This window comes from Miniopterus natalensis, chromosome 14, assembly GCF_054644295.1.
Source record: "Miniopterus natalensis isolate mMinNat1 chromosome 14, mMinNat1.hap1, whole genome shotgun sequence".
NCBI lineage: Eukaryota > Metazoa > Chordata > Mammalia > Chiroptera > Miniopteridae > Miniopterus > Miniopterus natalensis.
The window spans coordinates 32390569-32405690 of NC_142094.1; the positions used below are offsets into that span (position 1 = coordinate 32390569).

Consider the following 15122-nt stretch of genomic DNA (forward strand, 5'->3'; position numbering starts at 1 on the left):
TGACCGGGAATCAAACCTCTTTCTCCTGGACCTTAGGTGGGTGCTCAACCTTTGAGCCATGCCGGCTGGGCTGATTCATGTCTTTTTTAAGCTGTTTTTCTTGGTTAAATATGTAAAATTATATCACCCTGGTAAAATTACTTCAAAGTTACAAATAAGAGTTCCAGTGGGTGTTTTTGTTTTCCTTCCTACTTTCATTAAATTCCTCCATAGTAGGTATAAAAATAGTTTCTTAATTGATACTGATTTGCAAATATATTGAAGTTAAACATGTCAAAATAAATTAGATTTGTTTCTCAGAAAGAAAGCAATAGAGCCAGATTGAATCCCAGTGTAATTTTATAGCATCTATTTACAAACACTTTTGTATCCTAAACTGCTTGGCATTTAAAATAATGAGTTTTATGTGACACATATAACATTTAGTTTTATTGTTACTTCTTGAACCCAACAATAAAAGTATATTTTAAATTGTAGAATAATTGTTGCATCTATATTTATATTGTAAAAACTAGGTCTAACATTTGGAAACTAAAATTCTGTTATTTTAGTATAGTCATTATTCAAATGACAAAGATGTTAAAACATATTTAATTGAGAGAGATTTATTGTAGTCTACATTTTCAAAAAAGAATCAATTTGAAATGTTAAACAGATATTGATAAATTACTTTATCTATCCATAAGAAAATTATATTCTAATTATTTTTCATATAAACTCTGTATGAGTTAACTTTACTGGGTTGTACTTTATCTGAAAAGATTTATTTCTAAGCAAGAGATTTGGAGTCATTTGATCAATTTTCTTCTGACTAAAATGCAGCTATTTGTGGTACATTCTTACGATGTTATATGATTCAGCAATAAAATGTACCAATCTACAAAAAACATGGAGGAAGTATAAATATATATAAACTTAGAGGCCTGTCCAAAAAGACTACAGACTGTATGATTTAAACTATATTCTGGAAAAGGCAAAAGTATACACATAGGAAAAGGATCAGTGATGGCAGCTTCAGGGGGAGGGAAGAATGAATAGTGAAGAGCAGGAGATATTTGTGGTCACTGGAAACTATCGTGTATGATACTGTATTTGTGGATACATGACTTAGACATGTGTCCAAATCCATAGTACTAGACAACACAAAAAATTACACCTGATGTAAGTAAACTGTGGACTTCAGTTAATAATTTTTCAATATTGGCTCATCAATTGTAACAAATGAACCACACTAATGCAAGACATTAACAATAGGGAAAACAGGAGGTGGGGGTGCTTAGGGAACTCTACTTTCTGCTCAATTTTTCTGAAAACCTAAAACTATTCTAAAAAACAAAGTTTATTGATTTTTTAAAATGTGCATCTCTTTTACATGTAAAATTTAGGGAGTGAGAACAATGCAAATAGTAAGATAATGAACTAATAAAATTTAAATTTGATATCTATTATAACTAAGGTTTTTCAATTGAACTATTATTTTGTCTCTATTTAAGTATTAGTTTAGGTGATTTTAAAATTTCAGTCAAAATTTGTGGGTTTGGTTTACAATGGTCAATAAAGCCCAATGTGCTGTCCTTGGGGGAAATAAGAGGAGCTACAGATGCCATCAGGAAAGTGTCAGGAACAGGGCATCAGACCCAGCTCAGATCAAACCTTGTGAAAGAGCCTCTGGTGAAGGCCCTTCCTGAAGGCACTTTTAAAACAACTGAGGTGCCCTTCGATAAATGATTGGATAAATAAGAGGTGGTACATATATGCAGTGGAATACTAGTGGGCCATAAAAAAGGTGAAATATTGCCATTTGTGACAATGTGGATGGATCTTGAGAATATCATGCTAAGCAAAATAAGTTAAATGGAAAAAGTCATGAATCTTATGATTTCACTCATTTAAGGGAAATAAAACTGAAAGCAACAAACAAATAAGACAAAAGCAAACTCATAGACACAGACAACAGGTGGTGGTTACCAGAGGGAAAGGGGATCGGATATATGGTGACGGAAGGAGATTTGACTGTGGGTAGTAAACACACAATGCAGTATACAGATGACTTATCAGAGAATTGTACACTTGAAACCTATGTAATTTTATTAACCAATATCACCCCAATAAGTTTAATTTAAAAATTAAAATAAATAAAATAAGAAATCGTCTGTCTCTCTAGTGTTCAAAGTCCACATCTGTTAAAGATACATTCATTTCCTTAGCATGCTCTTAGCATTCATTTTCTGGACAGCGGGTTTCCAGATGATCTCCTGATCTTAGGTGTCCTTGGTAGGCGGTGTAGTTCCACTATTGAGCCTTACCTGTTTTAAGTGCCTCTTTATGTAAAAGTGATTTTTCTGTTATGTCAGCAGTAAATCTAGCTTCAAAAAGTAGAATTCTTGAATTTCAGACATTCAACAACTATTTGTTTTGAATTAGGTGCTAAAAAGTTAATTGGAAAAGGGTCAATGATGCATTGCTCATATAAAATAGATGAATTGCAACTATGTAATTAATAGGAGAAAATTTTGTTTTTTAAAAATCTATTCGAGGAATCCTCTATTTCGCCATAATTCTTTGCTTCTGAAGTTAATCAATAGGTTGCTATTGTGCTCAACAGAAAGAAAAGAGGCAATGAGAAATCACTTTATATCAGACTCAGGATGACAGACTGGAAACTTTCAAACTGTTTAATCTAAAAATCATAAACTGTCAGCCCATAGGTCAAACTAGGTCAGATGATGATTTCAAAAATAAATTTCCATTGGTTGCCAATAAGTAAAAGTTTATAGAATTCACATAAAATTTTGAATTTACTTTTCCACTTTAAAACACACTGGACTTGCACTATTGCATAGTAGTTACCCTTAGTAAAAAAAGCATGCAGTGTGACCAGTTCTTTTCTCTTACCCCTTTCCTATTCATTTATGCGCAGCTCATTTTATTCAGTTTCATAATCTTTCTTCTCTGTCATCTGATTTTAAGAGTCTTGATTTACACCAAGTGCTTCGTTTTGTATTCAAATTATATCTCTCTCCAAAGGGAATATGTAGTTTACCCCAATCATGTAACTGCTACTTTCCAGGGCATAAAACAAAAATAAAGTGGGTCCTGTCTGGCAATAAGTAGAAAATAATGGAAATTTTATAATCTAATGCTCATTATCAGAGAGGTCCACTTAATTCTAGCCTGGAGAAAATTGCATTTTTATGGTATGTTTTGATTCCTGTAGAAAGAAGTGTGTTGGAACAATAAAGACAAAGGTTAATAAGGAGATATTTTGTCTAGAAGTAAATCTGTTTTAAACATTTAGTAACAAATAGAATTTTAAATGCTTTTACTAGTATACATTTAAATTCTTTCTTAAATTATATCAGTTAATTTGTCCAGTAGTAATCATTTCCATCCATATTGTACAAAAATACACATGAAATATTATTTTTAAAGTTTGAAGTAAAAGATGGCATTTTTCTAAAGCATAAGGTACATTGCTTCCGACTTTATATTTCTATACTTTATAAGGACAAATAAATTAATTGTGGAAGGTACAAAATTTAACTTTTATTTCAGGCAGTAACAAGGTAGGCAAGTAAACAATTTAAGCAGTGTTTCATTTCATAAGAATTTAGTTTATGAAAATTATTTCAGAATATGACTAACATTTTTTCTTATATCAAACTTAAGTTGCACATAATTTGATCTGTCTTAAGTTAACAATTCATTGCTCTTAATATTCAAGCCATGTGTATCAGCTATCTATTGCAGCTTAGCAATATTAACACAAACTTAATACATTACAATAATGCATATATCATCTTGAAATTGCTGTGGTTCAGGAATTGACCACCTGTGTTCTCAGTTCCATAGTCTCATGCAGTTTTGAATCAAGAGTATGGCCAGGGCTAGGGCCTCATCTGCAGCTTGACTAGGGAAGGGCCCACTTCCAAGCCCATGTGGTTTGGGTAGGATTCAGTTCCTTGTGGGATGTTGGACTGAGGGCCTCAGTTCCTCCCTGACCATTGGTCAGACATCACCTTCAATATCTTGTCATGTAGACAGTTCCATATGTTCACTTCAAAATCCAGTGAGGGAGATAGAGTCTCCTGAGCAAGAATAAAGTTACAAGTCAAAATCATATGTTACATAATCACCGAGGTGACCGCACATCTACTCTGTCAATTTCTATCAGGAAGAACAGTCACTCTCTGCTCCTCCTGGAAGAGGAGAGGAATACTCAGGGGTAGGGATACCAGAAGCGGGCTATTATCCAAGGCTTTTTTAAAGGCTACTGTGTTTCCACAGGTCTCTGATTTTAACTCTTTTCATGTTTTTATTTCATAATCACCATGATATACCACTAAGCAATGTGACAAACAGAACATTCTCTTAATGTCTCTTTATTATCTAAGGTAGCATACAATGATGTGTCTATTCACAATCAAAACAGTTCATCAAAACCAACCTAGTGTCACTTCTGCAAATGCCTTCCATTTTGTGGTAGATTACTCTCATTTTTGGTTCAGAGTTACCAAAGGCATCCTTATTTTACTGAACTAAAACCATGATACTGACTAAATAAATTGCTTATAGAATATAATTGCGTTTCTCAGATATCTTAAGAAGTGCCTACCTAGGCAAATGTATCTTTTTCTAATCTAAATATGTTTTTCTTAAATTAGTTGGGATTCTTCAATTGGAGATGACACAAATATTAGATAAAAGAGAAATAAAAGAAAATTTGATTTTTTGTAACTGAAGTAATGACCTTACCTACCTTTAAATATTGCAGAATTTAGAATATTAGTCTAAGTGTAGGGATTCTGTTTTCAGCCCCAAGTTATTTCATTTGTGTTGGAATCATGATTAACAAGAACCTTCTAATAGGGTACAAACATTAAAATTATAGCAAAAAACAACAACCAAAATAAACATTTTTTTTTCCTAATAGTTAATAGTAAAATTTCTGGACACAACTTCCATTGGCTTTGAGAGACATTTACCATGCATAAACACTGAGCAAAAAAGATAAATTGTCTTCACTGGCCAGAGAGAGCTAATGTGTTTTTCCAAATATCCTGGAGTTTGGTCAGCTCTACCCAAATCACTTAGACTGAGAATGGAGGAGGTGTAGTTATAAAAACAAACTCTGGATGATGTTAACAAAAGAAGGCAGACAAGATTCAGGAGAGTAAAATAAATTAAAAAATAGTTATTAACCATGCAATGAATATATCGACCACCATTAGGCATCTATAAGATATATCACCTTACATTGAGGTAACCGAGTGAAACAAGTATATGGACTACAGTGCCAAAGAACATAGCAATTTGGACAAGATGTTTATGAAGGGTTATATGTAATTAAATTTTCAGACTATATTTGTGTCTCAGTATTATAAAAGGCTTCAATAAAAGCACAGTATAATTGCACTATGTAATCTAGATGAGAAGAATTGAGAAAATGGGGATAAAAATGAGAGGTAATATTAAAAGTATAAGTATTGAAATAAGACCATATGAAAGAAATGGCAATAGGATTTATCTTACCAATTTTAAAAAAGAAACTATAGTTTATTAGAAATCAAATGAATTAGACAGATTGATTAGACTACAAAAAGACTCAGAGATATTGTTAAAAATTGTCTTCAGTAATTTTCTAATCTACTGGAGCTGTATGATAGAAATGCCTCTGAATTACAAAAGTGAGGTTATTTACATTAATTTATGAAAATAGTTACGATAACCTAGTTAGAGTGCCCAATATTACATAATGAAATTGAGATTTTGAGAATTACATAATGTGTTGTAAAAAATATGTTTTTGAAATTAAATAAATATCGTAATACTAGGGACACAGAGTGGCTACGAGTAAGCAAAATAAGCACGTAATTTCAAAAAAAAAAAAGTGAATTTTGTGATGCCATCTCTTCAAATACTTGTAGTACAGTTAGAGTTTTACAACCCAGCAAGAAGGACTCAAAAGAGAGGCTTGGAAGTCATTTGCTTAAATATGAAAACATCAGCAAAACAATAGCAACATTTTAGTTTAGCAGCTGAGGTAGCAAATTGTATCTATCTATGGTTTTCAGTCCAGAAGGTGCTTTAGAAACAGGTGAAAAGGATATTTTATAACATTTGGCAGATGATAAAGTAGTAGTATGTTCCATCTAAAGTTAAAAACAATGCAAGCAACAGGACATTATTAAAAGAGCATTTGCATGGTTTTAAACAGTTTTTTAGGACGAGTCAATGTACTTTCTGAAAAACTTCAGAAAATGCTAGTATTATTCTCATAAACACACACACAAAAACTACCATTCTATTATTAAATTCAAAATCCATCCTGGCAAAATGGGCAATAAAACAATGCTTTTCTGCGCACCTGCAGGCCTCCTCCGGTAAGCGAGCTTGCCACCCGGGGCACCGTGGTCGGGGTGATTGCGGCCGCGGCGGTCAACCAGAGCATCGTGTACTCCATCGTCGCGGGGAACGAAGAGGGTGAGTCCTGGTTACTCTGTGTTTCCACCATAAACCAACCGGCTCGGATTTGGAGTTAATTTCGGATTGAATTATTGTTTACTGTATATTTCTAGAAAAACAAACAGGAAAACATTTCCAGCTTAAATGTAATTTTTGTGCTGAATTTGATTAAAAATCCAGTTACATTAATGAAAGTGATTACCCCCCTCGGAAATACTAAATATCCAATTCTGGCAGCCTTCCCCCACCTTCTTATGTAGAGATATTTTAATGGTAGTTCTTCACAATTAATGTTTGACACTTTCAGCTTTAGGTTATGGTTATTACTTTCCCGAAGCCCCTTCCTATTGTTCGGTACCATCCACAACCCATACCCATGTCATTCATTAGCTAATCCTGAAGAAATTGTAGAACCATAAATAACTGTGAATGCCCAAAAAGGCAAATCCATGATAAAAGTCATGTATATTGTATAATATGGTCCCTCAAACAGTTAAATTAGACACACTATTAAGAATTTTAAATAAATAATTGAACCTTTTTCTACCCATCATGTTTTACTAAGAATAGAATGGCTTGTGAGCCTCTAGGAGTAAGTCCATAGCTCAGTCTTATCCCCACTCTGTTTCACGTGTTATCCACAAGTTAGTTGTCCTCTGCTTTCCTTTTGATGAACTGGATGGCCTGCCATTTTATAGGCAGTCAAAATAGTTAATATATATTTAATAAATGCACAAAGAACAAATATGTAATAAATATAAATGAATGTTAATACTGTTAAGCCACTTGCACAAAAGTTGTAAAGGCCTTTTTCAAGTATTTTAACAACCAACCATTACACAGAATCGCTGCCCCTAAAGCAAGTGCTCAGTTTCTTTTTTTTCTTGTGATTCTATCAGTTCTCTTCCTTGAATATAGCAGAGGAGCTCTACTTATTACTCTTTTCCTGACAGTGACTGCTTTTACAATCAATTTATTTATTTTTTAACATATGCTTATTAATTTATTTAACAAATTTATTGAGCACCTATTATGTACTAGTACTCCAGCCACAAGGGATAGGGCAGTGAACAAAATAGGCTGATCCTTGCCTTCATAGAATTTAATCATCTGATAAGAAGAGGTAGACAATAAACAGTATTAAACTGATAAGTATATAGTATTTAGGTAGTAATGAATGCTATGGAGAAAACTAAAGAGAAAAATGCAATGTCAGTGCAAGAGGTGGGGCATTTTAAAATTTACCAAAGTGCCCTGCTCTTCACTCAAATGTATATTAAATGAGCAAATTCATTTAACAAATAGTCATCAGGGCAGAGTATTTTAAGCTATTTAAAATAATAAACCAGCCTGGCCAGCATGGCTCAGCAGTTGAACATCCACCTATGATCAGGAGATTGAGGTTCGATTCCTGGTCAGGGCACATGCCCGGGTTGTGGGCTTGATTCCCGGTAGGGGGTGTGCAAGAGGCAGCCGATCAATGACTCTCTCATCATTGATGTTTCTATCTCACTCCCTCTCCTTTCCTCTCTCTGAAATCAATAAAAAAATAATAATTATAAACCATATTTTCTAAATAACCAACCCAACATATTAAATTATGTTTCTCCCTAAGGTGTTCTTAGCAGGACACTAAATCTATAGGAAAATAAGATGCATTAAATCATAAAAAGTATAATAATTTAATAAGATCATAAAATAGTTAAACTTAAATGGGTTTCTTTACAACAAAATTTCTTAAAGTCTTTACTATGTTAGAAGGCCATCTGAGTCTAGGTTGAGGGATATAGTATGCATTGCTCCCAAATGTAATTGATCACAGAAACACTGATTTCCAGGAGAATCTCAAAAAAACTAGAATTTCAAGTCATGCAATTAGGGTAACACTGATGTTGATTGTTTCCAAAAGCCTGCTTCTTACCCCTTTTATGTGTTATTACTATTATAAATATGTGTTTTTGAAATCACAGTGCCTTTTAAAGAGAATTATTTTTCCTTGTACTGTGCAGGAAATGACCAAGAATTTGTATTTTAATTCTAGGTAAGTTTGGAATTAATAACATCACGGGTGTCATCTACGTGAATGACGGTCTGGACTACGAGACAAGGACAAGCTATGTGCTGCGAGTCCAGGCTGATTCCCTGGAAGTGGTCCTCGCCAACCTCAGAGTTCCTTCGAAAAGTAAGTTATATTATTTAAATTTTAAATAAATGTATGGTGTTTCTGCTCATTTATTTTAATTTTTAAAAAATTTTAAATTACAGTCGACATATAATTTTATATTCGTTTCAGGTGTACAACCCGGTGGTTAGCCATGTCCGGACTGTGGTTTTGTCCCCTGGTCAGGGTGAATGTGGGAGGTAGCTGATCAGTTTCCCTCTCACGTTGATGTGTGTGTTTGTTTTTCTCCCTTTCTCCCTTTTCCTTCCTCTTTCCCTGAAATCAATAAAAACATATGTATATAAAGGGATTTAGAATTTCCTGTCTCAGTTCAGCAATTGACAATTATGAAAAGTAAAAATCTCTGTTTCATTTACTTTAAATCTCACTTACTGACCTAGTGTCAAGGGCTGCCCAGGTATCACCAAATCATTTTAAAAATCAAGTTATACACAGTATGTCTTTGGAATTAAAATAATTAAGTTTTCTCTAATGATTATGCATCACTTGCAGAATTAAATTGTTTAAAAACAGCAGACCAGTTCTTTGAGTTTTTAAAGTCTTTAAACTGCAGGTAATTATATTTTTACAAAATATTATGTATGCTTCAAATTGTAAATCTAATTGACAAACCAGGAGTCGAAAGGTTAGGGTAGGTCTAAATTACATAATGTAAACTACATTATTCTAAATAAAAATAAATGTGAAAGTTAATTGAAAATTGTATTTGTCAACTTTCTTTGAAACAAATGAGCAGTTAGATGTGGAAAGCAAATTTTTGTAAATATTTAGGTCATAGAACTTGGCATTTTTCAAGAAATATCTCTGATTTATAAGAAAAGCAATATATTTAGTTTCTGTATGTGAATATAATACAACTAGCCCTCATTCCTGTAATTTGAATGTAAATCTAAGGCTAATAATAGTTTATCTAATGCACCCATGAATGCTTGTATGTCCCATTATGCATGTAGAGGTAAGACCCAATAGCCAGCTCATGAATTACATGCTTAGAAACGCATAAAGCCTAAAAGCTAAATGTAGTTTGTTTAATGCCTGATTCTTGAATATTGTCATTAACATTTCACGACTAACCTTTGCCTCTTGAGTGTGAAGTACAAACTCATGTATTTCTAACACATTTCATGTATTAATGACTGTTAATGGATTATAATCAATTCATAGCCATTAGCTATGCAAATAAGATCATTATGTAAATTAAGGTTAATTAATTAATTGTTTAAAGGTTCATCCCTTCATCAGAATTAGCTGCCCTGTGGTCTTTAGCTCCACCACATATCAAATGACTAACGATAATAAACAGAATAAATTGAATTCATTAAAGAAACATTTTATTGTGATTTCTTTACCAAGAAGTTACTAATGAAGTTATTTTTAAAGTAAGTTTTACAATTATGCTGTAACTGGATTTACTATTTAAATGCAAATTAATAACTAAAATAGAAAAAATTTGGAACTTATTTCAAAAATTTGACAGCAGCCATATTTAAAACATTTTAATCTTTTAGTATGGAAAATTTCAAACATAAATAAAATTACAGAGACTATTATAATGAACCTCCCTGCATCCACTAACCAGCTTCAATATTATCGAGTCCTGGGAACTCTTTCATCTATACTTCCAACTGCTTCTGCACTCTATTGTTTTCAAGCAGGGCAGAAACATAGTATTTCATCTGTAAATATCCCAATATGTACCTCTTAAAAATAAGTATTCTTAAAATTTATCACAATGTCATTTTGACTCCTCTCCCAATTAACAAAAAATCCTCAATATCGACAAATATCCAGTTAATATTCATATTAACATTTTATTCACATCAGAATCTAAATAAGATCCACATGTTGCCATTGCTTGATATGTCTTTTGAATTTCTTTTAATTGATAGGCTTCACCACTGTCACAAAGTTTTATTCACCTTAATATTTACTTGTACAAGAAACCAGATTTCTAAATCCTGAGTTTTGATGACTATTTTCAATGTCTCATTTCATATTTTTCTCTGTCTCCTTTATTTCCTAAAAACTGGTAGTTAGATCCAGAGTCCTGATTAGATCCATAAAAACCTCATAAACCCACTGAAGGTCCATGAATGTTGATAAAACACGAACAATTCCTGGGTCTGAAAAGAAAGACCTTATTACTCATGGCGGTATTATCAGGAGTATCGGCATAGCAATGAGCCTGATGGCTCAATTCTTTAAACTTCACAGGCAAAATGTAGGGCCAGATAAGCCGGCACATGACTGGAGTGCACCACAGAACTTTGAACGTAGGGACTCTGACTCTGGGGTAAATTGCTGGACTACCTCAGGCATCTCTGCAAACATTATCTCCCTTTTCAGAATTGCCAGCTGCATAAACAATCCTATGTCCCAGGTTAAAAAAAAAAATTAAAAAATGTCTGGACATTGCAGCTTCGGCACACTCAGCAAGATGTATGGAGTGCCAGATGCTCAAGCTCTAATGCCTCCCAGAACCTGACTATCCATAGCTCAGTCTGTTCGTGATGACAGGAGATTCTGCACCATTCATAGGTTACATTGTCACCTTAATCAATTTCTTCAAATTTTTAAATACAAATTTGAACCCAAGGATAGTTGAAATATTTGTTGAACCAGTGTAATTGTTTCATAGTTAATGAATCTGGGAGCTTTTTAGTCCTCTGATATTCACATTGTGTTAGCTGTTACCAAGTTTTCACTCAAGTGCTTTAGATCTTTTTAGTCAGGTCTCCTAGATCATTCTTTTCATTCTTAACTGCTGGCTTTTATCTTTTGAACTGAATCACTTTTGGAAGTAGTGGGTAATATGATAAATTCATGATCAAATGAATGACTAAATTATGAAAAAAATGATCCAAAGTACCAAACATTTTAAAAGAGCAAATTTTCCCAAGAATCGATAACTAAACATAGAGAGAAAGTTTAAGTACTTTTGGTCTACTAGTTCATTAGAGTATTGCTAAAATAATAGTAAAAATAAAATGTATCCCAATAAATCACAAATATGACACACCTCTTAAGTCGTTGTTTTCTATTCAACAAACTCTAGGCTTGCACACCACTGACTATTGGCTCAGGACCTACAGGGATGGCCAGTGGCAGCACTCAGTGCAGTGTAGTAGAGGAGAGTGAACAGCCAACGTGAGTGACCAGAGGGGACTTTTCAAACGGGTCGGCCTTTGAACTATATTCATAAGAATGAAGAGAAAAGTTTTGAAAAGACAGTTCCAGAGACAGAAAGCACATATTAGAATTGATGAAAAATAAATATTAAACTGGAACTTTAAACAAAAGTACCAAGATACAACAGACCTAAAATTACAAAGAAATGTGCCAGAAATAGATACAGATTATCAAAGATGCTTAACATAAGAACAAACAGCACAACAATTAACCCCCTTAAAAACTCTTACTCCCAAAGAGAATTAAAAAGGTCAAGCAAACAGATTTAGAAACAATTTCATGCAGAATATTCCCGTGGGAACAAAGTTGTAAAGTTGCATTTGCTTTCAGTTTCACAACGTGCTCAACCCAGAAAAGGGGGTTGCGGTAATATATATTCTTCCATCTTGAGTGCAATGGTGGCAACTAGAGTAAGACCATTACGTTCCTGTGTTTTAGGGAGCAGAGCGGATTCATGTCTGAGATCTGGTAGCTAACCCAGAGGGTAAACTATAGAGCTGAAAAGCTATGACGATGGCCGGAGCAGAGGGGGGTGACAGCTACATTAAGATAGGCCTGTGCTTATAGAATTATGCAGGCAAAGAGCCTGTGACTGTTACCCAGATTCCAGATTTGGGACATGCGTCAGTCAATACTAGTTGTTGTATATCCTGATTAGTGGGGTCACCTGGAGGAGTGAGGGGAATGCAAAAAGCAATAGCTGGGGATGGACTGTGGAATTTCTACTGGAGTGAAAAGTAGAATTAATTGAAATGCTCTGTCAAAATCAAGTTGCTGCAGGAGAGCATGCCAGTGTTGAAAGTGTTCGTCTTATTGACAATGTCTGTTTTAAAGACAGGTCTGACCCAAAGAATGTTCAGCCGTTTCACAGTAGCACTATTTCAGTTGAAACTTCCTTTCCTACCTTTCCAATCTCTTCCTCAATGGCCAGTGCCAGAGGACGGCAGCCTGAGCGTTGAAAAGAAAGCCGCAGCCAGTAAATGCGCGAGGAGGTGATTAGTAGAGAAAGGGGAAGCCTTTGACAACTTCTCCATGGGCAGGCCGGTTTCCAGAAATACACCTTAGCTGGGAAGGGAGAAAAGTTATATCGTTAAGTAAAATTTAAAATATTGATTAATATCCTGAACGGAGAATCTTTCATTTCTAAAAGATTATCATGATCACAGTGCTTTTTATAAACTAGAACCATTTTTTAAGAAGCCATGGGATCTTTGGAGCTTTCATTCAACAGCAGAAAAAAAGACTCCCTGGAATCAGCAGGATAAAAGGGATAACAGAAAATTAAAAATAGACTTTTATAATTTTATTCCGTATGGCCATATTAAACATACCACCCCAGTGTGGCTGGGGAGCAGGATGTCGTCAGAACGTTGTAATGAATTTAAGCTACACGAGGATGAGGGTTTTTTTTTCTGTATTTATTGACATATCCTCATAAGCCTAAAATGCGTAACACATAAATACAGCCAAGGAAGATTTGCCCAATGAATGAGTCTGGAACGTTAAGTCCAGATGATGAAAGGATTTGACTGCCAGGCTAACAGTATTCAAATATGCAGGGTACATACCACCCATAATGCCTGTGCTATCGCAGACGTGTTGCCTCTTTATTGTGGTAATTTACTTAGTTGTTACAACTGATGGAGCCACTAAACCATTTTAATCGTGGAAATGCCCTTTGGCGTTGCCTCCCACTGCTTGATATTGTGGGGACTCTGAAAAGCCTTGGAGGATTCCCCTCCCAGTGCAGCTGGAAAGTTGGTGTTGATTTCTAAGTTCTTCAACACAGACTCTCTGGCCCTCCAGATTCCCAGTTTTTATTTCTCTTCTGCTGTTCCCATTCTCTCGGGTGTCCACATTTTCTTTCTTTGGCTCCCATGTTGACGATCATTTTTGAATCAGATAATTATCTTCATTTCATGAATGAAAGATAAAAGTGAATGCATTAACGTTCCTCATATGTTGTTTCAAAATGATGAGTCGTCTTCTCTTGCTGTCTGTGATCTCTGTCTTCCCAGACCAACTCAGCCTCTCCTGGGTTTAGAGTGGAATGTTATTGGTCCCAAAGAGGCTTCAGGGAGTCTCTGAGCAGAGACTCCCTGTGCTCAGGAGAACTGCAAAAACTTGTATCAGTGTCCCTGCAGCCTTGGATGGGTGGCTCAGTTGGCTGGTGCATAACCCTGTACACCAGCGGGTTGCAGGTTGGAGCCCCAGTCAGGAGGGTGTGGGAGGCAACCCATTTATGTTTCTCTCTCACATTCAAAGTTCTTTCTCTCCCCCTTCCTCTCTCCAAAACAAACAAACAAACAAACAAACAAACATATTCTCAGGTGAGAATGAAAACAAAACTTTCAAAACTATTACTGCCACAAAGTCATCCATATTCTTGTACTTTTATGTAGAACAACAGTAATAATATGCATTTTTGTACATACTCGGTTTGAGTTATGGAATGCTACAGTTGAAGTGCAATTTTTCTTTTATGCCAACATTATAATTGCCTTTAAATGTGGAAGAAAACACTCATAGTTTTCTATAAGTAATGTTGTTTTGTTTGGATTCAATAAGTCGCCTTTAATCAGGAATAAAAGGACAATGAAGATGAACCTTAAACTGGTGGTGAAGCAACTCACATGCTATTGAATTCGTTTTATGGTTTTGCTTTAGGGTACAGCTTGCAGCACATTTCATTTTCTTGGCTTTCCTAATTCCAAACAGAAGGTCTGTGACAAATAATGCTGATGACTCTTTAATAGTGATTAATTGACTTACAAAAAGCATTTTTCATGAACTTGGATAGCAACTTGTAATATGTCACATGTCACTTTTTGTCCTAAAATCCCAGGTATGTCCAAAACCTTGTATTTCTGCTATAAATATAGTGGTAGACAAAAGTAGGTTTACAGTTATAATACAAATAAATGATACAATAATTAATAAATAATACAAGAATTAATTCGGTTTTATGTACTCACAACTACAAACATACTTTGGGCCACACCTGTATATGGCCACAGTTTTAAAAACTCTATTCACACTTTATTAATTTAAAAATTAGAGACTACTTTAAGCCTAGCCAGTGCGACTCCACAGTTGAGCATTGATCTATGATCCAGGAGATCACAGATGCATTCCCGGTCGGGGCACATGCCCGGGTTGTGGGCTGGATCTCCAGTAGGGAGTGTGCAGGAGGCAACCGACTAATGACTCTCTCATCACGGATGTTTCTATCTCTCTCCCTCTTTCTCTGAAATCAATAAAGACATATTTTTTAAATTAAAATAAA

At 34.6% G+C, this 15122-nt stretch overlaps 1 protein-coding gene across 1 annotated transcript in view; it reads left to right on the forward strand.

The window, feature by feature from the left end:
• The window catches only part of PCDH15 (protocadherin related 15), a 900353-nt gene that overhangs the window by 804282 nt on the left and 80949 nt on the right, over window positions 1–15122 (forward strand). Inside the window, exons 29-30 of the mRNA XM_087824418.1 lie at window positions 6374–6483; window positions 8507–8647. Coding sequence (XP_087680544.1) covers window positions 6374–6483; window positions 8507–8647 — 251 coding nt within the window. The remainder of the gene's footprint in view (window positions 1–6373; window positions 6484–8506; window positions 8648–15122) is intronic.